Source organism: Acanthisitta chloris, unplaced genomic scaffold (genome assembly GCF_000695815.1).
Source record: "Acanthisitta chloris isolate BGI_N310 unplaced genomic scaffold, ASM69581v1 scaffold21179, whole genome shotgun sequence".
Lineage (NCBI taxonomy): Eukaryota > Metazoa > Chordata > Aves > Passeriformes > Acanthisittidae > Acanthisitta > Acanthisitta chloris.
In genome coordinates this window covers 23,085-48,989 of record NW_008692246.1, presented here as the reverse complement: position 1 = coordinate 48,989, position 25,905 = coordinate 23,085, and the positions used below count along the sequence as shown (strand labels likewise).

At 38.9% G+C, this 25,905-nt stretch overlaps 1 protein-coding gene across 1 annotated transcript; it reads left to right on the top strand.

The window, feature by feature from the left end:
* The first annotated feature begins 6,638 nt into the window (after positions 1-6,638).
* Positions 6,639-13,270, top strand: OPN3 (opsin 3). The gene is made up of 4 exons (XM_009082593.1): positions 6,639-6,687; positions 8,677-8,996; positions 10,076-10,327; positions 13,007-13,270. Exons 1-4 carry the CDS (start codon positions 6,639-6,641, stop codon positions 13,268-13,270), a joined length of 885 nt encoding a protein of 294 aa, XP_009080841.1.
* Positions 13,271-25,905: the final 12,635 nt, after the last annotated feature.

Here is a 25,905-nt window from a genome sequence, read left to right as displayed (position 1 = left end):
CTTTCCTGGCAGAGGTGTATAAATTAGGGTGTATAAATTAGGGTGTATAACTTAGAGATGGATTGTAGTGCACTCATGCAACATGTATGCACTGAAAATTGGCTCTAATAAGGCACATTAAAGTCTTCAGTAAGCTTTGCAGTTTTCTTGCATACATAATCTTTGTTTCACATGGCACTGTAGTCTGCTTTTGGTGGGCATGGTTGCTCATGATTGATTTGACTGCTGCTGCACAGTGCAGCAAAGATCTTACATCTTGGAAGATATAGTGGATGCAGAATGTAGCTAACCATTTGTGCAAGGTTTGGTACTGGATGATTTCTGCACTGCACAGCTCAGACATTTGTTTATCTAGTGTTATCAGGAGAAGTACTGGAGAATCTTGCTAGCATAAGGCTGTCTACATCACTCAGCCTGTTCAAATACTTGAGAAACTCAAGTGTCTGCCAACCAGATTCTGCCAGACAGCTGAGCATTAAGCTTACACAGGAGATGTAAAGTACAGTTCTGTTCCTATCTTTGTCTCTTATATATTATTTGTGCTATTTTTGGTGAAGGCATTTTCCATATAGGTTAAAAAAAAAAGATACATAGTGTGGATAATGTTAAAAACCAGACTATAATAGTATCATACCATGTTCCAAAATAGCACAAATAGAAACAATGAGGTATATAAACTGGAGAGCAAATTGCTCGATCACATGTGACATTTAGTTTCTGTTTGTTTTGGGGCATGCTACATAATTTGGTACTATAAATATATTCAGTGTTGATGCTTTCCTGCATCCCTTTATTTAATAAATTTGTTCCCAAAGAAATGTAGGCAAATTTATGGTCCTTATCTAGCAAACAGTCAAGTTAGTGTCACTGGTTTGCAAAATTATGTCTTCCTGTGGTTGGTCACGTTATGTTCCTCTTCCATAATGTGTTTCAGTGAGAAGAACATTTTTTAAAAAATATTATTAGGAAAGTGTGTTTGTGTACAGTTTGTCATATGGAAGTGGCAAGTAAATGTACAACTTAATGCTCAGGAATATGTGATGCCTGAATTTAGTTCTTTCAGCCTGCATGTAAAGTAATAGAAAATATATAACATGGCTGTTATAACTGGATGCTAACCTGATACATTTATGTCTAATCTTAAGCTTTCCTTTTGTAGACAGTATTGTTTTCATATTCTCATCTGGAAATAGAAAGATTGTGCTTTTCTGTTTATGGAGATAAGAGGTTCCCCACCTGGATAGGAAAGCAGAGGCATGTCAATGCTGAGGGAAAAGAAGTTATAAATGATGCCCTGCAGGTAGCATCACACTGGGTTTGCCATCTGGACAATTGCCACCACAGCTTCTATTTTCTTTTTGTCTATGAAAAGAGCATCGATTTGAAGGTTTTTGTTTGTGTCTGGTGGTTTTTCATTGTTGCTTGTGGTTGGTTGTTTGGATTTGTGGTGTGTTGTTGTTTTGTATTTTGTTTGGATTTTTTTTCATGGTGGTAGTAAAGATACTGATTGAAGATTTGATTCAGAGTAGCCAGGTATAATATTTATAAATGCAACTCTCTTGTATACAAAAGCTCAAGTCAGCTATTATCTTGAGGTGAGGAAAGTAATGTAATGGAAGCCTTGCATGTGTATTACCTAGCAGTACCTCTTAAAGCATAGCACTCCCTTCAGGAACTTTTGGGAATAGAAAGTACATTCATTGATCAGAAGACACAAAATTGACAGCTTTTAAAAGTGAAGTTCTCATTAACCAAGCAGAATAGTTATAGCTTTGCAGTGTTAAATTGCTCAGTAAGCCAGAATGAACTAATAAAGATGTATCTAGAATAAAGTGGTGGTAGCTCTGTTATTGTCGATATGGAGTCTATTAAATCATAACAGATTGTGTGAGGTTACTTTAGTGCTGTGGATATGTCCTGGGATTGGACTCAGTCCAGCTCATTTTACATGAGATGACCAAAACCTGTTTGTTTTACAGCTATGTGATCTCATTCTTGGGTATGAACATGAACATCGCAATGTGAAATTTCTGTGGCAGGCCTTCAGGTCTGAAGGCTGTTCTTAAATTCAAAGAAGAGAATCTTTATGCATTCTTTTTCCCTTGGGAGAACAGCCCCTAAGCCCCAATACTTGGTTTAAGTTGTTCTCTGCATTTGATTTTTTCCCATCCTCCAGTTCACATTACTGGAATGGAGCATACACCTGGACATTTACTTGATAGCTCATCGTGACCTAGCTGGTGTATACCAACGGTGACTTGTCCAGAAAGGACATAATGCTTCTAATTAATTACACATTAAAAGCTGGCAATGGTTTTTTACCCTTATAAGAAGAGCTTACAGTTAGAAAAGATAATTTGTTGCCCTGACTGTGAGCAAGTTTGGTACAAGTTATTAAAGTTGCCTTTTTTTTAAAAAAGTGATTTTCACTTTACATTTGGAGCCAATTCTCAACAAATTTTAAAACTCAGATTCTTTCCAATTCCTGTAGCTAATAATCAAGAATCACTTTGAAAATCATGATCATGCAGCTTCATTTTAAATTTCCACATGTTGTTACAAGGTTTTTGCTCATCATGGTTTGAACACCAAGATCAAGGTATTTTTGTGTTCCTCTTAAGAATGTCAATATGATTAAATACATAGGTGGCCTGGATGCTTAAAATAAACTAGCAGCATCTATATTTTCAGAAACCTTCATTATGTAATGATGGCAACTTTTTTTTTCTCCCTCCCATCTACAAGGAGGTCTTTCTCTACACTTCTGGATAATCTGAAAATTTTCTTTGTAAGGGTGCTTCTCATCAGCCAATCTAGCAGGTGGAGGCAGGTGAGATCCAAAACTTAGACACTGCAAGCAGATGTTTGTGTTCAGAAACTTTTAAGCTGAGAAGATGGCAGCAGAAATAGATTGTCTGTCTACGAATAAATGGCTGGTTTTGTGTTCTTTACAATAATCTGCTTCTGCATTAGCGTAACTTTATCATGAGACAAGCCCATGTGGTCATATCTGCTTCTTGAGTTGCATTGCATAGCTCAAAACTAGATGTTTGAGCTACTGGCTCTTTTCCTGACTCTTGAAAGTTTTTCATTGACCCTTTAGAAGGTGCCAAGATCTGCTTGCCACAGTGCAAAACTGATCATTTTTGACTACTGCACATCTGTCCTTGTCACACAATTAGCAATCCTTACTTCCTTTTATTCATTAGAGTCTGAAGTCTAGATGCAGTTTAGGTACATGTGTCTTCAGAGGCAATTACAATGCCATTCTTAGCACCTCATAGACTAGTGTGGGGAAAACGACATAAAAGATTAACTGACAAGTCTTAGTCTAAGCTTTGATGACGTTGTCTGTTTTAGGCAGTAATCCCCATTTAATTTTGTTATACTGAGTTCCGGTGTTTATTTTGTGACAGGTAATATATCCTGATGTAATATGGTAGCTGATTCTATTAAGTGATGCATTTATCCCATGAGGGTCACCTTTCCATGGAGGTGTGCAGTCAACTCTGTGCCAGTCCCACTGAGTCTGTGACCCCTCTTCTTATGTAAAAAGCTTCTAACGCTTTCCCTGTCTGCAGTCAACCAAGCTGTAAGTAGTAGAAATCTGTGTAATCTCTTTATCTGATTTAGTAGTACAACTCATACCTGGGAGGCTTGCTGTCTGTCACCGAGAGCATAGGTTTTTGGGTATCATTTCTAGAGAGGACACCTGACGGCTAAACATACCCAAATGCCTTTGTTAACAGACACACATACCCTATCACCTGAAGAAAGAATTTGTTTAATTGTGAAATACAGGCTCAGGGTGTGCTTCTGCTGGCTTCTCACAGACAGACAAGCTTTTTTTTAAAACCACAGTGACTGTCAGAACTTGATGGGCGCAAGAGAAATTTGTGTCCTGCCCCACTCCAAGCAGTGGATGTCTGCTTTAATGCCTTCTGTACATAGGAATAGGCCCTGGGGGTTTTGAGGTAAGCTAGACTGGTCACATGAAGCTTGCACACCTACCTCTCAAGCATAAATCACTTCAGCTGCAAGTAATGGCAACTGCACCATCTGCCAGTAGTGGTGTTCTAACAGTTTCTGATAAGTTTAATTGAGGAAAAAATAGGAGTGGAAAAACTGGTTGATAATAGGAACGGTCTTGAGAAACAGGAACCAAAATCCTTTATTTGAGGCAATCTCTTGGCAGAAGATTGCACAGTAAGGGTGTACTCTGGCGTAGGCTTTATATTATTAAACTTTGTGATTGGAAGGCTAGTGTTACTGAAGTGTGATTAGAGACCTCTGTCTTTCCTTGACAGTAAGCTCTTCTTGTAAGGGTAAAAAACCACTGCCAGCTTTTGATGTGTAACTAATTGGAAGCATTATGTCCCTTCTGGACAAGTCACCATTGGTATACACCAATACAGTAAATTTTGATATCCAGGTGTATACTTCACTCCAGTAATGTGAACTGGAGGATGGGAAAAAATCATAAGCAGTTTTGCAGACTGTTCTTTCCTGTGAAAAGCTGACATCCTCCCTGGCCTCTCAAAATACTGAAGTAAGGATTAATTGCCATAGAGTGTCCTGTGGACCTGGTTTCAGTTACAGCCTATTTTGAAACAATGCAAAAACATGTGTCTGTATATGATTGTTAGCTACTTCATCTAAGGCTCTTTTCTGCTCAGTGACAGAATGATGTCCTGTGCCACCCTCTTACATTACCACTGTATGTTATATGCACCGATTTAATCTCACTAAAAGCATTTTCTATGGTTTCCCAGCAGATAGTTTTAGGATCTTGTGTTACAGATAGCTGAAGACTCAATCAGCATGCTTTCAGCTTTAGCAATTTTTTTTAAAGTGAATTAATCGCTTGCAGGATTGAATCTGGAAGAGGTGATTTGTTTCACTGTAGTTTTATAGGAGAGGTGCATATAAAAGAGACCTGAAGGCTATTCTGTCTAGGAGAAGTGATTTTTCATCTACCTAGATTTGAATGCAGTTGCTAAAATTGACTGAAAAATTAGAAGTGATACATAGCTGGTGCCTAAAACATATTGTGGCACCTAATTGCTGTATTCAAATGGATTGGTTATATATTTTGTAATACAAAACTACAGAGTACAGTAACACCTTGTCTTGCTGTGGACAGGAAGTTGCTTCTACTTAGTTGTTCCCGTTCAGCTTTCTGGATGTGAAGGAGGTGAGGAGGGATTGCAGAAGAGAGGCTTTCTCCTCTGATTAGAGATGCAAACCAGTAATTCAGCACTTGGATGTAGGTAAAGGAATAATTGATACAGAAAATAATACGTCCTTTGACAGAAGTCATGGTCTGTCTCAGAACTGAATCTTATTTGCTGCATTATGCTGCTGTTGCTCTGTAGACATGCTCAGTCTTCAGGAATATGTATCTGATACCATCTCTGTCCAATTATAAAGCATGTTTGGGGGATAGGAGAGGGCAACATGGCAAACCATGAAAATAAGTTGTATATTGCATGGAGAGGGCAGAAGCTATTGTGGTTGTTAGAACTTGTTGAAACTGATATTTCAGTTCTGAAGGCACTGCAATAATTTTGTTCTTAATTAAGGATTATCAAGTCAGAATATACACATTGTATGGGACAGTGCAGTGCTGCTCAGATGTGTTTTGCACTCACCTCCATGATGACCAACGCTGTGCAGCTAGAAGTGTTTAATGATATATCCAGATTAACACGACTCCTGGAAAAGACCAGAATATTGAAGAAATAATTATCACCTATGATGCATAATCAAACCTACACTAAATGCAGCATTTCAGTAGGAAAATAATAAAAAAATGGAAAAAAATTAGAATTTTCTTTTAAAAAAGTCCTACCAGCAAGAAGTAGCTTATCACTCTTCCCTGATTCTGGTGGCTGACTACTGGGGAAGAGTAGGAGTTGCAGCATAGAAATTGCATGCTAGTTGTTTAAGCAAGAAGATCCTTTGGTTTTGCTACATTTGACTACAGCTTAAATGGGAATGAACCCATTCATGCTAGGGTAATTGCCCGGGCTCAAATCAGAGCTAAAACTAGCATCAGTTCCTAAACACAAAGAGTGTTTGTGTTTATAATCAGCACTTGCAGATGGAAGTATTCTCTGAGATGAAAGTCAGTACATCAGGCATGCATTATCTGTAAACACTGAGCAGTCAAGTCTTTCAGAAAGAGGTAGGAAGACTGATTTGCTAGTAGAGTAAATCAGCCCACAGAATCTTTGGCCTTAGTCTTGAAACAAAATACATAGATCTCCAGTACTTCAAGTAGCTTTAAGCATGACAAAATTTGTTTCAGATTAAAGCTAAAAATTCATTTGAAATGCATATTTTGCTAAGAGGCAGCTAATATCCAAACAATAACCATAATGGCTTTCTGTAACAGATTTTTGGGTTTTTTTCCATCAGCACATAATTCATCATATTAAAATATGCAACTCACTCAGAATGAATTCTAAATTATTTCCAGGAAATCTGTGGGTGAGTGGAAGGGAGAAGGGGGGGAGGGGGAAGTAAAATTCAGTGCTTTCTTCTACACTAGACCACAGAAACTGAATCATACATGGAAAATGGAATCATACACATGCATAAATCATATATGAGGTAGTTCGAAACAGCACGAGAACATGCATTATGTTAGTATGCAGTGGGCTAAAAAAGGCAAGGTTCTTGCAGGTGAGAGCTGCCACCCAAGCGTGTGATATTATACAAAGTACTGCGTTTCTGTGGGGGCAGCACTAGAAGCCTTGCACCTGTGTGCTCTTGGGAAATCTCTGCCAAATTTGGCTTAAGTAACACTGTCACCTCCTGTGGTTACAGTGGGCATTGTTACCTGCTGTTTGCCAGCTGCCCAAAATGAACTCGAAATGAATGTATTGGAGGGAGCATGGGGGAGAGGAAAGAGAATGGAAGATGGTCTCTAGGTTGTAATGGATTGAGACAGAAGATTCATGGTTGCTTCACAAGGGTAGTAATAGGCCAATTTTTTTAAAGGATTGGCATCAGTAGGTTTCATATAGGAGTAGTAACAGATAGCTCGATTAACATGAGTATTGGATGCTTAAGTTTCATTATCTTTGGATGAGTGGGCTATATTCTCCCTTCTTTTATGGTAGCTGTGACCTGAAATCCTTTATGGTCGTAGATTTACCTTTCAATTTGATTTCTGAGCATGCAAAGATGAAAACCATTAGTTGTACTTGCTTCTGCCATGTATTCCCATTCTTTCACACCAAAATCTGTGATATGAAAGAATGTGTTCATAGGCAGCAGTATTGAAAAAAACCAAACCACCAAGGATGGAGGAAAATAGAGAATGAGACAGGCTTATGCGTTTAAGTAGTGAGATATGACAGAGATGGCTCTGAAAACACACTTTATGGATTTTTTCTTATATACCATGTTTTAAAACTCATCTCCTTAGGCCAGATCTCAGTATTCCTGTTCTTACAGGTATTTCTGCATGACATCTGCCACAGTGAAAGAGGTAGCCATGGCTCTATAGCACACAAGGGGCTTTTTTTTTTGATTGAAGTTCCCTGCATTTTTTTATCCTGTAGAGTTATTTTGTTTCCAATTTCTATTTTTATGGTTACCTACTTCAACCTCTACCTGTACTGCTATGACCTTGTTACAGCAGAGAACTTGCACTGAAGAGGAATTTACTGTCCTATACTGTGACCTGCATTTCTTGCCTCATGTCTGCATGCTACCACACACTTCTTGAATACCAACAGAACAGGGATTTGCATTTTGGTACATACTGTCCAACAGACTTTCCAAGGTCCCATTTATAGTTCAGGGAAGAAAACTCAAGAATGCATTTGAAGGGCTCTGGTTTCAGACTGAAAGGGGCTTGATATAAAACTGTTCAAAGATCTATGTGCAAGTACCAATTTTTAGAGATATTGAGCATCCAGTGCCTTCCTGGAGAATGTCAAGGACTCAGTAAATTACTGCTCCTGAACACCTGTACTTTCAGCCAAGTGTGTGTGCTTTTGATTACTTTGTCATGGCTAGAATTCGGTACTCATAAAAATGGATGGGGAAATATTAAGGGTACGCAGGGATATTACTCATAGAATACCATTGTAGGGAGAATGAAGGTGGTAAAGAGCAAGAGGTTAATTTAGGAATTCTGACTCACCATCCTGAGGAGCTGCTCTTGCTCTCTACTGATCACAGACAGAGCCTCAGTGCACAATGAGCCTACAGTTGGCTGATACAAATTTTTCCCTATAAACATGTCGGTGGATGATTTTCATAACTGTCAGGAAAAATTTTATAATCTTTGGGGGCAAGAGAAATGGGCCTTACTGTGTGTTCCGGAAGTAGATTGCATTTGACTGTATAGAATAGTACCTATAAAATTCTGTAGATAGTAGCAGACATTCCTAATACCTGCTAATATCTTGCTGAGATCCACATTCTTCAATGTATTTTCAGTATGTTAGGCCCCAGAAAAGGGCATGAAGGACTACTTTTCCTCTTCATTCAAGTGAGTAGTGGTATCACCCAAAAAAGCCTATTTGTGTCAGATTCATCATATGATCTACCTACTTTCGCATTAACCTGCTAGCAAAGGAAACATTGAGCAAGATGACTTCAGTCCAATTGGTAATATTTGCGAATTCTTTTAATTGATTTTCTTTATTCTTCTTACAGGAATTGTTTCTATTATGACTCTCACTGTTCTTGCCTATGAACGCTACATTCGAGTAGTCCATGCAAAAGTGATTGACTTCTCTTGGTCTTGGCGAGCTATCACATACATCTGGCTGTACTCATTAGCCTGGACTGGAGCACCTCTCTTGGGCTGGAACAGATATACACTGGAAATTCATGGATTAGGTTGCTCAGTGGACTGGAAGTCAAAAGATCCCAATGATACCTCCTTTGTGCTCCTTTTTTTCCTTGGCTGTCTAGTAGCACCTGTTGGGATCATGGCTTATTGCTATGGCCATATTCTATATGCAGTAAGAATGGTAAGTTAGTTCAAATAAGATTTCTCATAATATTTTCAGTGAAAAATTTTGAAGCTGTATGTGAAGTTTGGATCTGAGCCAAATTTGCACTCTCACTTCCTATTCAAACTTTTGAATGTTTAATGTTCATCTCTGTCAGGCACCACTAGAAAGGATGTAGGATTGGAGGACAATCAGCCCAGAGCTACCAAGGTCTATTTGTTGTGTAGTTTCACTGGGAGGAAGGTTAGGGAATGGATTATGGTCACTAATCCACATCAGATCCTCACTTGGAAAAAGGGAAAAAGAAAACTCTCTTTGCAGTTCTTCTCATTCAAGAACTTTCTCTCCTAATCATTCTTGAGAAGATAACCCTGTGAAACTCTTCCAAGTGGAGATGAAGCCCCGTTAAAACAGTTCTCCATGTTAAGGCAACCCAGTCTAATTTAGTCCAGATCCTTAGGATCAAAAAGTGTTAATGGTTTGTATTCTGTGGGTATTTAATCTGGATGCATTCAAGTTGACGGTTAACAGTATTGGCACAACCGATAACTTATGGAGGATGTCCATGTATATGTCCTGTCTTTTCCTCATTTTATGACTCACTCATATAACACTGGGAACCTGCTGTCTAGTATTCTACTTTAGAGATTTCATCATTTTACAGTAACAAAGTGGCAAAGCAGTACAGAGAAATTTGTTTATGAAATTTTCTTCTTTCTAAAGACTTCTGACGACACATATCAACAGGATTGTCTAACTAGTCAGACAAAGGACCACTAAATGTAAACTGAAATTGATTATGCCAGCAGATAGGTGGCATTATGATAACTGCAGCATGTTTTGTTGCATCACTGGATTTGTTGTTTTCTAGTAGATTTGCTATTCCATTTTTCCTCAGATTGTATTCTTACACTTAATATAGACAAATAAAAGTCTGGGACATGTGATATAAACTTCCAGAAGAACTGTGGTTCAAAAGATAAGATGTATAGTGCCTGTGCCTAACACTAAATTAATGAATTAGTTACTTTTAAATAAATGTAGAGCTGTTCTGTTTCAAGTAAAACATACTTTACTATTTTATCTTTCTTTTACAGCTTCGCTGTGTAGAAGATTTCCAGACTGTTCAAGTGATCAAACTTCTGAAATATGAAAAGAAGGTGGCTAAAATGTGTTTCTTGATGATCTCCACGTTCCTTATTTGTTGGATGCCGTATGCAGTGGTTTCCCTCCTGATAACCTATGGCTACAGCAACCTTGTAACTCCAACAGTAGCTATCATCCCATCTTTCTTTGCCAAGTCAAGCACTGCTTATAATCCAGTCATCTATATCTTCATGAGTAGAAAGGTAGGTACATTAAAGATTTCCTTACATGAATGATTAGTAGCCACTATCATAGTTGTGGTGTTTAGATTTGATATACTTTAATTTGAAAAGCTTAAATTTAAAAAAAACTTTGAACAGCTAGGATAAATGGCGACAATCTAGTATAATTAAAATCCCTGATGGTGCTTAAAGTGCCACCTGATTAGAAAGTGAGTTTGCTCATATGTGAATTCAGACATTTTACTCACATGAAAGGGATGGGAGAGTGTCAGAATTTAAGTGTCTAGTTTTGACAGTTTACCCATGAAATGGATTGTAACTAGAAGATGTCATCTGAATCACTCCCTTACCATAACAGAACTCCTTCAGAGAAAATTCAGAATATGGGGTGTCTGTTTTTTTAGGAACAGTAACATTTCTCAGAGCTTCATGATATTCAAAGCCAGAATCTCATGTAAGGGACAGTGAAATATGTTTTGGAGACAAATTATGTGCCATTAAGAAGACATACCTACCAATGTGAAACAAGTTTTTAATTTTTGTCTGCTTCTGTAGTAGACTGCTGATTTAATGGTGGTAACTAGCTCATTTCAGTGCTTTACAGAGTAAAGAGAGAATGGAAGTATTTGGTTATCAATGGCATGTCAAATACATGGAAACTAGAAAACAGCAGCCTGGGTCAGACAGCAGTCTGCAGGGGCAAGGCAGCCAAGTCAGTGGGTCCAATCAGCCAGGTGGGCAGCCAAGCAAAGGCTGCAGTGCAGCTCAGGGCAGGACTGAGGGCAAGGGTGAGCTTAAATGCTTTCGTGAGTAAGGGCATGAGGCCCCCAACGTGGTATCTTGCAGTTCTTCCCCGACAGCTCATTTCACAGCAGGCTGACCTGGATATGGGGAGCTAACAACAGTCATGTTCAAAAAGACTGTTTTTCTACAGTGTTTTTTTTTAATAGACTGGCACTGACCCGTACCTAGATGTCAGGCTGAGTAGTTTATCTGAAAAACATTTGGTAGGTTCTGAGACCCAGAAGCAAATGAATCTGGTACCAGACACAATGCCAGTACAGACATAGCCAGGGTAAGAATCAGTCATCTGAACATACTTATTGGAGATGCATTGTGAAGTGTTTCTCACTCATCTCTAATTCCAGATTAGGACCCAAATAATATTTTTGCTTATTTTGGGGGTTATTTTGCCCTCAGAAGAAATCCTAAAACCAGTTCTCTATAATATGCTTCCTTTATCTGACCTGTTCTAACATGCTTGTGCTGTCTAAATTCTGTGCTACTTAGAGGTACCACATTATCTCTGAAGTCTTCAAGGCCTCCACATGACTATTCTTGTGCATCAGATTATCTTTCTCCTGTCATCTTGTAGTTTGTCCTATTAGGTCCAACAGGACCTATTGCCTCTCCTGGGTCAGAGTAGGATTAATTTTCTATAACAAAACCTTGTTCCAAACTAGCATGATGGAGAGGTTCCTACCTAATAGTTGGGAAAACAGAGTCACTGGCCATGCAGGATAGCAAGTAATAACCCTTAATACAGCTAAATGGAAGGCTGTTAAAAAAAGATTTTCTATTCCCTTTTCAGAGAAAAGGTGGGTTGTTTCACCATGCTCCCCACTGTTTGTTCTTGTGGGATTTTGTTTTCCTTTCAGGGTGTTTTAGTTGATTGGTTGAAGTTCTCTTCATACATACCAGGCAAGTCTTGTTATGAGTTATTAAAAGAAGAGGAAGTTGCCAATTTATTTCTTGTAAAACCAGAGAATTTCTCCAAAGCATCATATCTGAGCTTTAAATATGTGCAGACATGGAATTACTGAATGAGTGCATCCTTAGAACCTCACACCTGGATCTTTGTTTTGTTGGAGGAGAGACCATAATTGGAGAATTAAAACAGTGCTACTAGTGCAATTACTGCTCCTAAAGTGCTATTAGTGCTACTAGTACTACTATTAGTGCTACTAAAGTACTAAGTTAGTGCTACTAAACAGTGCTACTACTGCAATTTTCATTCTATATACTGGCCTGAGCTTTCACTGTACACCTTGCATTCTTTAGCCACAAGGTAGAACAGGCTTCCTGTATCATATCTAGTTAGCTGAAAGATGCTTTCATATTCATATGAAAAGTTCCTTTCATATTCAGTGGGAACATTTTACTTCTGTGTTACCAACCATTAAATTTTCATTTTACATCTGTGACATTCAATGCTTTTGTTAATATTCTATACCCTGAAGTTACTTAAAAGGGAGAAAACATCACTTTGTATCCCCTTCCTCTCCTTGTTCCTTCTCTCTGCATCCTCCTGTGGAGTGTTTCTGAGAATATTCTTCCTCTTCTAGATCAAACGTGTGATTTTTTTGAATATGGGAACAATAACTATGTAACACTTTGGAGCCTAGTCCTGTTGTCCTTTGCAGATTGTCGATTGCAGACCTTGCGGCTGGTAAAATATTAAATTGCATTTCACTGCCCTCTGCTGGCTCAGTGATCCTGTTCAGGTCTGGTGGAACGAAAAAAGTACCTACTACAAAGCCACCATGTTTGTTACAGCACTGAAACTAACTTGGAACAAGGTGAAGATACACAGAAATCTGTTAGTTTGAGTCATTTACTGTACTGTGCCCTTCATTGGATCACACACAATGGTGAATGATTAGGAAGTTGTAACTTCATTCTATTTATTATCTCTTGCAGTTTCGACGATGCCTTTTGCAACTCCTGTGCTTTCGCCTGATGAGATTCCAGAGGACCATGAAAGAAACACGAGTGACAGGGAATGACAAACCAATACGACCAATAGTTATGTCTCAGAAAGCAGGGGACAGGCCAAAGAAGAAAGTGACTTTCAGCTCTTCCTCCATAATTTTTATTATCGCCAGTGATGACACTCAGCAAATAGATGACAGCAGTAAACACAGTGAGACAAATGTAAATGTCATCCAAGTAAAGCCACTATAGGGATGAGCTGAAAAGACATGAGAATGAGGTGGATTTCAGCCAGTAGACTATTTAGGCTGGAGACTGGTTTCAGTGGCAGTGTCTGTTGGCTGCCAAAGGAAGCCACATTCTTAAGCTCTGAAATACTGAGCAGTTCATTTTTGGTCACAGTACTAAAACCTCTGCCAAAATTGTTGACAATCATCAATTGTTGATTGTCTTTACTCTGAATTTTCTTAAAGCATACTGTACAATCGCAATTCAGAACTTGATCAGGCTGGAGAAATGCTCTGACAGAAAAGTTACAAAGTTCAGCAAGGACAAGTGCAAAGTCCTTCACTTGGGAAGGAAGAATGATGTTGCAGCACAGCAGGTCCAGCCCTGGCTGCCTGAAAAAAAGCTCCTGGCTGTCTGGGATGAAGCCCTGTGGAAAAAGGATGTGGAGACCTGTTGCTCAATGAGTAGAGCATGAGTCTTCAGTGTGCCCTGGTAGCAAAGAAGGGTACCAGCATCCCAGGCTGTACCAACAGGACTGGAGCCACTAGACTGAAGTGATTAAGGCCTCGACTCATCCCTCATTAGAACACACCCAGATACTGCATCCAGTTTTGGGACCCCAGTGCAAGAAAGACATCTGTAAACTGGGGTGAGTGGCCACAACTTAGAACAAGTGACTGGCTTTCTGCCTGTGCCTGTAGAAGAATTTGAAGAAGCAAATTCCTTGTGTGTGCACCCCTCTAGAACTTTGGCACTGGTAAACTGGCTCTGTGTCATGTTTAAAAGTGCATCGGGAGTCCACTTGGGTTTCTGGATTAAATCATATAATCTGAGAGAAAACAGATGATAAATTCTTGTCTTTGTTTCTTTCATATTTGTAATTTTTGTTTTGCATAGAAAATTGTCTTACTATGTCAAAGATCTGCCCTTACCAAAACATGTTCATTGCAATGTCAAGAACTATGTTTTCAGCTAGTGATCACTACATCTATGCACATTTGTATTTACAAAGGGAGAAAGATGTACATTAGCATTCCATGTAATGATTCCTTCCTCTTAACAAAATGTTTGGTATTTTAATGTTTTCTGTATATAGATCCTGCAGTGAGTGATTAAATGTACCTTATTTATATCAACATGTTCTCAGTGAAATATTTTTTCCCTACCAAGTGGGAGATGGTTTGGTATTATCACTTGTTCAATACAGCTTGAAGGGTAGTATTAGGTCCTGAGAAAACAACAGTATTTCAGCTGACCTTTGTAAAGAACAGTTATAAGGTTTGTTCAGATTTATGACAGTAAAATCTGAGTAACTGACATTAACAGTATGGTTTTTTTAATAATTGATGTGCAACATATTTACCACTGCAATATTTACCACACTAACAATTACGTAACTATATATGAAACTGAACACTAAAAGTTGTTGTAAATTGGCTGCTCTGTGTGAATTAGTGGCCTGAAATTACAAATTTTGTGAACTGTTTGAGGTGACTTGTTCTTATAGCCTGTCACTAGCTTATAAGTGTGGCTGTGTGAAGTTGGCCTGCTGCAGTCCTATTTGCTCATCTTTTAAGCTTAACTATCTCCTGTGGTTACTGCAGTGCTAATGCAAAATTCACAGAATTCTGCTACAGAATTTAAGTATTGTAACAGTGAATCTGTGACTAGCACCAGGTTATTCACAGTTGTGTTATATTTGTAAAAAATTTCAAGTCTATCTTTGGTCTATTTTGAGGTTGTCACAGCTGTATAGTTTATTACGGTCGAGATGCACAGACACAGAAACTTTCTTTCTCATTGCAGGGAATGGAGGATAGTTAGCATCAACATTTGGACCATTAGTTGTTGCTAAAGTAACAGAAATGCAGACTAAGAAAGAGGAGAAGGAGACAGTCTGAAGGGCAAAAGGATAAGAAGAGATGAGCATAATTTAATAAAATAATTTAGGAAGATTAAAAAACCCCTAGTTGTTAAGAACTTGAATGATCCAGTTATGCAAAGGGAAGTGGCAGATGTTGTGAGTACCATGATAGCCTCAGACCCAATTAATTTATCTAAATGATGTTTCATTGATTTCATGCATTACTGGAAAAATACATGTGATGATTTAGTTAGAATGCCATTTGTAACTAGCAAGTACAGGAGCCTCAGTTAACTTGTTGCCTCCCAATTGCTGGTGTCAAGACTCTGTTGGGAGGCATTTCTGCATCTCCTTTATGCTGGGGAAGGGATCTCCTCTCATCCTGTGTTTCGAGGCAGTCATGAATCCTGAAGCTGTGCCCATTGACCTATCAGTGCTGGGGCTTCTGCTGCTGCCCTGGATCCCATGGAGGCAAGAAACTGCAGGATGTGTGGTACAGGACTGCTCCATAGCCTTGTGACCTTCCTCCTTTTTCAGCTTCCAGAAGAAACTAGACTTGTGCTGAATGTATTTGTCTTCATGCAGAAGAATTGGGTCTTACACTGCTAAGATATTATTTTTTATCACAATGATTACATCAGTCAGGAGATCAGTATTCACAAGCATATCCTTTTTGCTTCTGTCCCTTGCATAACATCAGTCTCCTGCTGCTGTTTCCTGCTAGAATACTGCAACAGCTAAGTGAAATGGATATGCAAGCACTATACTGTGCTAAACCATCCAGAGAGAACAGCCTTTAAGAATACATTTATCCTTGGCTTATATAAACAACCTTCAGCTCAAGAACAGAATTTGACTGTCTGATATTCAGAGGTAAGAGATAAAAAAAATCTGGCTATGATGGTGAAGATTTCACAAACTCATATTTGACCCACATATAAACATCTCAGTTTGAAAATATCTGTTGTCAGGTATTTCTTTTGTCAGTCTATTTCACTACAGTTAAAGAGTGTTATTTTTTGGCTCTCATGAAGGAAAAGGCAAGGAGGGGAGAGGAGGCTGGAACAGTCCCAGAGGGTTGGGATGCCTGTTCCTGCTGTTATTAAAGGTTGGCAGTAGGTGCCCCTTCTGAGTTGGACTGGTACTTGCACATGCCCCAGTCCCTCCCTCGGTGGCCACAAGAGTGGGATGAAAAGCAGGAGGGAGAAGTCCACAGCTGATCTTCCTTTTTTTTTTTTCTGCCGCAGGCAAGCACTGCAGCATTTTAGTTCCAGTTGCCTGACACCCGAGGCTGCTTTGCCTGCTGCTCTGACCTGGCTCTGCATTCCATTTGTCCGGCTTAAGCTGAACATTATGAATGTTTTTCTTCTCTCTCTCTCTCCTTACCAGATTAGCATTGAAGAGTTACTTGTAACGCATTAAAGCTGAAGAGGAATTTAAATTGCTTTTTAGTACAAATTAGAATGCAGGTTATTATCAACAGACTTGGCATCAAATGCTGCCTGGCCCTGGCCCTTCTCCCCCGCGTTTCCTTGCTTTTTCCAACAGTGTTTGCGCTCCCTCTTGTGGCTTGCTCAGCCTGGTGCCTGCGGATAGAAGAATGAGCCTGGCCTCCTAAAACCAGTTTTCGTTACACTTTTCCCCTGCATATGGGAAGATTCCTTGTTTCGTGTCTATTATATTTTGTTTATATTGCATATACTTCTGTCTTTGAAAAACTATGGGAAATAGATATCTGTGAATATTAGCAAATCAGGCTAATCTCACAGTGATAATTTGAAGAGCTTGTGTCTTTGCATGTTCTGGAGAATGCAGCCAGATAGGAGGCTGGTTATATAGATTGTGTAGGCATGGTTGCTGGAGCAGCATATTAAAGTGCTTCTAAATCGATTTTTTGCATTGCTGAAACTTTATCCGAGTGAAGGCAAAATTCCATCTGTTACTTCTCAAAACAGCCTGAGGTCTGCTCTGAGGGAGAATAAAGTATATGTGTATCAGTTAGCCATGTTATTTTTCACCAGTCTATCTTCACAGATAAATGATTAAGACTGGGTGTAGCGTACAGTTATTAAACTTTACTTAATAGGCTTGCTGCCACCCTCTTACTTATTTATATTGACTGAATTTGTGTTACATTAGTGAGCTTCCAGGTGTAGCTAAAATGGGATTTTGTTTCTGTGATGGATGGATCTGAGACAGTAATGAGAAAATTCTCTTCATCTTCACATATCGCATTGTCTGCATGGTTTATCTAATTGACTTGCAACAATATACCCACTGCACTTTTCATTTGATTTGCTGTGCTGGTGTGAGGTGAGTATTGAGTACATGGGATGGGCCATGGCTGATATCTAATCCAGTGTCAGTGCAAATTCCATCTGCAATTACTCTTTTCTAAGGCGTGCTGAATCCTTCAGAAAGAGGCACTTACACAATTGGGCAGTGTTTTCATTCCTTATGCCAAATACACAATTATTTTAGCACCCTTTCAGTAAATGCCTGCTGGTTGGGTCTGAGGAGAGCCTAAAATATGCTTGATGGGCTGTTGAGCATGAATTCTAATTATCCTCCTAGAGGTAAAATATAGAAGAGGATTTTTGCCCAATTCTGAACCTTTTCAACACTGAGCTTAAAAGATATTTTGGCTAGATAGTGTTAGTACAGAATCTATGTACATAACACAATGCCAATCTACACCTCAATGTCACAAGATGACTCCTATTATTCATGACCTGCAGCTTTGTAGAGATGGTTGTAAAATAAACATTTATTTGAACTCAGCAGAAAACAATGAAACTTTATAAATCACAGAACTATGTATGATTTTCAGTTTCTCAGTTGCTTGAGAGCTTCCAAATGAAGGGCTTACTAGGACAGGAGAGGGGGGAAAAAAGTGAAAAAAGACATTATTTTCTTTTCAAAAACACTGGAACAATGCCTGATGTTTTTTCTAGTGTGAGATGATGGTAGCCATATTGCTAGTACATACTTAGGATGTTTGGGTATATAACAGCATCTAGAGATGCTCAGTAAATAGTTCAAGTAGCATAGCTATTTATGGCTACATAAAATAATCCAACTCATGAATATTAGATATATGTAAAATTTTAAGTAAAAGCTTAGGATATAGCAATCTGTCTCCTGCCCTGAAGCTACTTCAATAGAGTGTCTGGCTTCCAGAGAATTGCTATGAAATGTGCTGACAGTGGGAAGCATTTGTTTCAATGACTGTATTGAAATGGCTTATTGGTACCTATTGCTGCAATAATGTGTAACAGAATAATAATCATATTTACTTTGAGTTTTCTCTAATTACATTGTATACATCCAGAGCAGGGTATTGTTGTAAAAGACACTCAGCTTTAAAAGAAATTTAGAAGGTCATATGCTGCCAATTCCCAAGGTGAATGAGAAATTAGTGATTGGAAATGGACATATTGCTACCTGAAGCAGACAGAATGTTTCCCAGGAACAGTACGTCCCAAGCCTTAGCTTTTGAACATCATCTCCTAATAACTAGTCCTTGAAACGCTGCAAAGAGGCATATAAATTATCATGTCTTTCTCTGAAAGATAAGAAGCAGCAACAGAAATTATGTCGAAAATTTTTAAGAGAAAGAAGTTCAAGTGAGAGAGCATGTACTTAAAATATATCCAGACATTTATTTTGAACTTAATACACAGGTATATCTAAACATAGGGGATTCATTGATCCTAAGTGTATGTCAGGTTCCACTGGAAACAGCTTGAGATGTACATCAGTTACATAGCGAGACCATTTTATATCCAAATAAGCTGTGTCACCCTGCAGAGGGAGCCATTGGGTTATCAAGCCAAACATGACTTGTATTTTTATTGCAGAATTTGAGGGTTTTTTTGTGTGTGTTCTTGTTGTGTCGCTCGTTTTGTTTGTTTATTTTGTTTGTTTTATGGTGAGCTTGCATGAATGCTTAGAGATTTGGTTTTCTTCAGGCTTCACTACGTTTTACAGAAACTCATCTCTTAAGCCATTTGTCCTTCCTAAAGGTGACAATTACATGCTTAGTGCTTTCTTTACAAATGAAACAAGATAGGAAAAGAGGTCCGTCCTGCTCCAGAGTACAAGGACAATGCTTAATTTGTATAAAATGCAGCAGATCTCACAAGGGTACAAACTGTCCAAGTGTCACATCCGAGTATAGAGTGCTCTGTGCGGATGGGAGTGGAATTCTGCTGTGACTGAGGAAAGGAGAATTGAGTTATTTTCATGGGAAGGAAGACATACCACCAGGGACAGTCTACTGTAACATGTACAGAGAAGAGACAGTCTTTGCTTATCAGAATTTTATTTGTTGCTGTTTCTTGTTTTAATTATACCGTACCCCACCATTGCTAGACTTCCCCCAAACCAGAAAGCTGCTCTCCTGGTTGTTCTTTGCCAATCTGCTGAGGTGACTGTGTCTGGCATTGCCTCAGATGTTGGCAGTAAACACATGCTGAATTATGATTATGTCAGACTGACAGTTCCTCTTGGGAAGCTAAAGATGTTCCATTTGTATTATATGTGGACTCAACTGGAAGACATAGAGCTAAGAGATTTTTAATTGCACGTAGAGGTTCAAGAGATCTTTTATGCTACAGCAGCATGCTACTTGTAAGTTAACATCCTACCTCTTACTCTCAGATCTTCTCTGTTCTGTTAAGGCAGTTATTTTGCTTTCTTTGTGAGTAAATCTGGCATCAAATTAGGAGCTCCTCCTATTTCAGAACACTACAAGTCTGAAGAACATAGCAAGTAATTTTCACCATGTCAGTCCATTTCCTACTGTTTGTGACACTTTTCCCTTGATTTTGGAGCCATTTAGCATCTGTGAGCAAAGATGTATCTGTGACCTGCAGGACTTTCTATGTTATGACAGCAGTGTCTTTATTGGAGTCAGAGTATGTCCAAGGATAGTTACTATTCTTTCCACAAACAGTTGCTTTAGTAAACTGTAAGTCTGTGCTGTCTAGAAATAGTTTCCCTGTATTTTCTGTCTTCTTCTTATCCTTGTCCTTCTAAACTTATCTTTATAACCTTTCCGAAATGGTCTCCATTGGGTCTCATAATGAGACTTGCTGACTTGTAATATCTTTCCCAGTGATACTTTCCCAAATATAACTTGCTTAAAATTAGACAAGGATTGTTAATATTTTATTACATTGAAGAATATATATCAAAGGTCTGAAAAACATGTTAGGCAGGGGGAACATACCAGTAGGATGGGAGGCCAAGAAGTGATATAACTGTTACTGCAAACTGTTCTCCCTATTCCCTTCCCACCCAGTGAGGCACATGATTCTCCTGGTTCCCCTTTCTGTCCCAGTGAAAATTAATAATTCAGAAAGACAGTAAACTTTTTTCCATATGCTCCTTGGACTGTACTTCAATTTGGTGTGTAAATGTGGAAATCTTTCATAGCAATTTCACATTCCTGCAAAGCTCTATCCTAGTACTTTAGTTAGGTTTGGCTTTATTTTTTTCCCTGGCCCATATATGTCTTTGTAGGTCAGACACCTCATTGCTACTGTAAATGGCCTTGGAAAAAATATAGTCATGCAAGCGAAATCTCTTGTCTTGAGGGCTTCAAATGGGTCCATAATGATGCTCTTTTCCACTGCATGTCTGAAAGTCCTGAAAATAACAGCAATCTTTTTCTGACATATCTACTAAATAGATAGAAACAGTGTTGCCCTTCCTGGTTTGAGTGATGTTATGCTGTTGTTTAGTCACACCTGTGTGATACAGACAATGATTTTACTCAATCCTTTGTTGTCCAAGAGGGCTGGCAGCAAGAACCTCTGAAGCTCTTGTGCCACTTATTCCTACCTGAAAGCTCAGGTATTGACCATCCACTCAGTATTTTTGCAAAGTAGCAATATTATTAAACTGAAGTATTGTCTCACTTTGTCACCACAATGTCATTCTTAATAAAACAACCAACCAACCAACCAAAAACAACTCTAGAGTGTTGTTCAGTTTATCTGGAAGGAGATACATGTGTTTGATTAAATGCCAAGTTCTGAGGATTTTGTTGCCGGCATTGACTGAAAACTACTGATGGTGATGCCTGCTCTTCACAACTTAAGTTGCTCCTCCACAAGGGTGCAGGTCTTCTGTAGGCTCTATATCAAATTTATCATACCTGTGGATGTCTTGAATACCATAAAGCATCTCATGTGTCAGTGGGCACCTACATGGGTGCAAAGGTATGGAGATTTATATCTCCACTAAATACAATGAAAACCTATATATTTATCTCATATCTAAGCATCTAAATTTTATGTCCAAATATGGGTGTCTGAATGTGGGCTTGAATCTTCCTCCTCTTAGCTGTTTAACACAATAACTCAGTCCTATCACTTCATGAGTTTTGTTGAAGGGTCCTGTTTCCTTCCTCTTTCTTTCTTTCTTGTTTCTTTCTTGTTTCTTTCATTCTGTCTTGAGCAGAGTACTATGAACTTCACCTGGACAGCTTAGTTCCATGGCAGCTAATCACTTAGCATCCAGGCTGTCAAATGCAATAATGCTTTATCCAGATGCATGATCTGGCCCAGTTTTTTATGCTTATGTCAAGTGGCTGACAGTTTGAGGCAAGCTGTTGTCTGGGCTGTACTCTGTGTGTGTGTGTATCATGATCATTGCTAGTTTCTCCTATGAGTTTGACACTAATAAATGCAATTCCACTAAATGGCATAATTTCCTTGGAATAGTGTTCTCTGACTGAAAAGCATTGCATTGAAATATTTTTGGCTAGCACTGCTTGGGAAGAATGAGACAAATAGAGGTCTTTCAATCTTTTCTATAAATAAAAAGTCTTTAAATATGTTTATGCCATCCCAAGTCTGTAGGGGTTTCTGTCATTTCAAAGTGAGCAGCTGCTGAAGTATTATGAGCTTCAACAGGAGATAGTTAATACTACTATAAAAGTGACACAAGAGATGGAGGGAAACTGTTGAGAATATTACTCCTGAAAACCATGTTCTGACCAAAATAGCTTTCCTTGGGAACATATCATTAGCTTGAAAAAGACAATTTTGACTTCCCACAAAGAGTGAAGCACTGTCAATTGACAAATTTATTGTTCCTGAGAATCTTTCAAGTCCAGTGCCGTTTGTTCCTTCATAGTTGTGATAGTGTTCTGAATGTAAAACAGTTTTCAACTTGATTTTATCAGTTTGTTGGCAGCCAGTGAAAAGGAGATGCAAAATGCTGCCAAATCAAGATTGCAGGGATTTGCATGCATTTGCCAATCTGGGGAAACTAACTGCATGAACTAAGATACAAGGCAAAAGGGACCACAACATAAAGCTTCTTCAGTAGAATCTACTTTGCATCCTGGAACAGTGGGTATCTGCACATGGGTTCTCCATCACTGTACAGCCTGATCACCCCAAATTATCCTCACATTTCTCTACAGCAGGACAGTACTATACCTCATACAAGGAACCAAACTGAAGATAGGCCCCACAGGAAAGTCTGTGGCAGCAGAAGGAATGTTCTTCCATAGTTTAGTGCTCTGTGAACCCTCCTACTCTTGAAAAGACAATCCTTCCAACAGAGATTTGAACATTTTTCTTACCAGGCAAGAAGATATATTTACTGCTGCTAACAAAGAAGGAGAAGAAAGCTGTTCTTGCTCAGAGAACCACAGGGGGGTGATTTTTCTGATGGCAAAAGTAATTGTCTTTCATTAAATAACTTGCAATCCCAAACTTCAACACTGCTTTCCTTAGCAGCTATTTTAGGATTCAAGAACATTTGAAAGTTATATTTCATTCCAGTGTCTAATTATTTTTTTAATCTTCATTTTAAAAAGCTGTTTAAATAAAGGTCACAAAATGCTAACTACAAATTTCCCAGGTCACTGCCTTTCAGTGGCTGTTGCTAGAATGAGCAACAATGTTATGACTGCAATATGGTTAAATATGCTAAAATATGTTTTTACTCCTACTGTCCTAGCAAACATAAAGATCACAAGGCATAATGATTTAGCCAACATTTTTCCATGGCTTGATCAACTGCTGAGTTAACAGAAGCATCCCTTTCAAATACAGTTGTTAGAGTAATAGCAATGCTAGACATTTCTTTTTATCAGCTAATGACTTAGTTTCAGGACACACTGCTAGACATAATGGCTATCCTTTTCTATAGCACAGCACAAAATAAGTCATTATCAGAAGTTCAAACCTTTAAAATGGTCAAGAGATAAGGTAGCTTTGTCTGTCTTGGAGACATTCCCTTAATTTTTTGAAAATGAGCACAGGGGTTGAGTGCCTTCCCAGCTTGTTGTCTTAGTCAGACTTCATCATCTGTCACATTTCTCCTCAAGCACTCTCACACTTGGCTCTTGATATTACACTACACCCCTAACAGCAGCAAGATTTGAAAAATTATTAATAGGAGAACAAGTGTAAGTGCTTTGGGGATCAACTTTTTGGTTTGTTTTTGTATAGTACCTGTCCTGGTTAATGTTGACCTTAAGTGTTTTACAGCTGACATTATAAACCATGACCTCTCCTATGGAAAGGAACAGTATTGGCACACTCATTCATTATGCAAGAAATGTAGCTGAAGGAAATTTTGGCACATGGAGTTATAACTCCAAATGGACAAGACAGATCCCCATAGAGACTGTTCAGACTGACCTTGGGTAATAAAATAGAATTTCATGTTCACAGACGTAAATTCATTGTGGAATGCCTTGTTGGCCATGCTAGGAACAATGCTTTAACCCATGCAGGCAGGAATGTAATTTAAGCAGAAAAATAACTGTATCTTAAAACAGTGTGTTGCAAGCACTTGGATGAAGCAGCAATCAGAGAAAATAGGATGAGAGAGCAAAATCTGTAGCTGTAAAAAAGGTTTCAGCCTGGGCACAGCCACTGGTTAGCAGTGAATTCTGAAGCATCAGAGCTCATAGCTATGGCAGGGCAGAAGGCGCATGGCACTAGGGAGGCAGGTCTATGGCAGAGAAAGGGACAGGACATGAAAGTAGAGAAAGCTGAAAGAATCTGGCAGGAATCTTATACCCACAGAAATATCTGTCTACTTCTGCCTCAGGCTATCTTTCTGAAAATGGGATAGTTGCTGATAGTGTAGCTCCTTTGTTGATGATATACAGAAGCTGTGTTTTGGCTGTTGATTTGCCAGAGATGTCACTCAGAAAACCTTGAAATCTGTACCAAAATTAAATAAGAAACTCTAACATGAGCTGAATGACAATTAGTTGTTATAGTTGAATTTGCCGAGTCAGAGGAGAATACATCTCACAGGTCAGTTGGTTGATATCAGCAGTGCTTGCTCACCACAGAAGAGGTTGCAGTCAGTGGGAGATGAGTGTAGGCAATGCTCTTCAGTGTTAAACACAATTGTTTAACAGATTAAATTGCCTTGATTATGTGTAGATTTGTTTTTTAAATGAACTTACACCACTCCTCCTCCCTCTCTTAGTCTTGGTTTTGTCAGCTGCTGTTGTTCACAGGAATCATTAGGAGAGAGGCAAAGCTACAGACCCAGCAGAGTTCCTCAAGGTCAGTGACTATGAGACTGTGGTCAATAAACAGCTTTGTGCATATGCTGTCAAAGTGAACAGGCTTTTCATTTCCAGCAACTGCCATTTTCTGTTAGTGGTAATTGGTAGGTAAATCAAGGCCTTACAGTATAAAGCCACTGGCCCTGTCTTACTTCTCCTCCTCTCTGGTTTGCATGAGCACTGCAAAGCAGTTAGTATGAGTTTCATGTTAGTGCTTAAGGGTGCTTGGATATTGCAAAGGGTCGCTGGATTCAAGGGTAGAAAAACTACACCACAGACAAAGAAAGGCATGCTTTTTAGGCTTTAAACATAGTAGCAATGAAACCAAAGCAGAGACATCTACATGAAAATACTGTGACTTGTCTGTGACCCTTTCAGTAGAACATACTAAACTAAAATTAAACTCCTTAAATCACTTGTAACAGAAAGCTCAGACCCATGCTGATATAATTTTGCAATAACATTATGGAGAAGTAGGGCTGCCCTTTTCTGTACTCTCTAGTGCTGAGCAGATCTGGCCACAGGATAATCCCAGGCCAAACTTTGATGCAATGTTTTCACTTGGAAACACTAAATTGGTGCCTAATGATGATGATACAGGAAGCAGGAAAAACTGCAAGTGTCGACAGGTATCCATCTGTTTAGGTTTCTAAGCATCCTTAGTGCGTGTGTAATTTACCCACAAGAAAGCTAACAGTGCTCTGTGTAAGCTTCTGGCCCTGCAGAAGGGCATTTCCTTTCCTTACGTGGTCACACTCCTTTGGCACTGTGTGACCTGTTACTAGCAATGACAACACTTTCCTGGCATATGCTGTTTGTAACACAAGGAAAGATGCACGTTGCTTTTCTAGCTTTTGTGTGCAATGCTCCCTGCTCATTCCAGTACCTCCATTCCTGTCCATATTTATATCCATGTCAATGCTTTGACACTAGCAGAAGAGTATGCTGTCCTGGATTTCTTTCTCAAACAGCAAAATGTCAGAAAATACTGTACTCAAGCCATAGTTACCTTGGGCAGAGACAAAGCAAGCATGGAAGATTTAAGCTGTAAAGGAATATAATAAGTGAGGAGTGTCTTCAGATATGAAACTTAAATAACTTTTTCCAGTCTTTATTTCCTCTTGCTACCTGCAAAAGCCATGATGAAACAACTTGTCTTCTGGACTCATGCTGGGAGTTCAGCTTTTTAGATATGAGAAGATATTCTTCTGAGGTAAAAATTGGGACAGGTTCATACCTGAT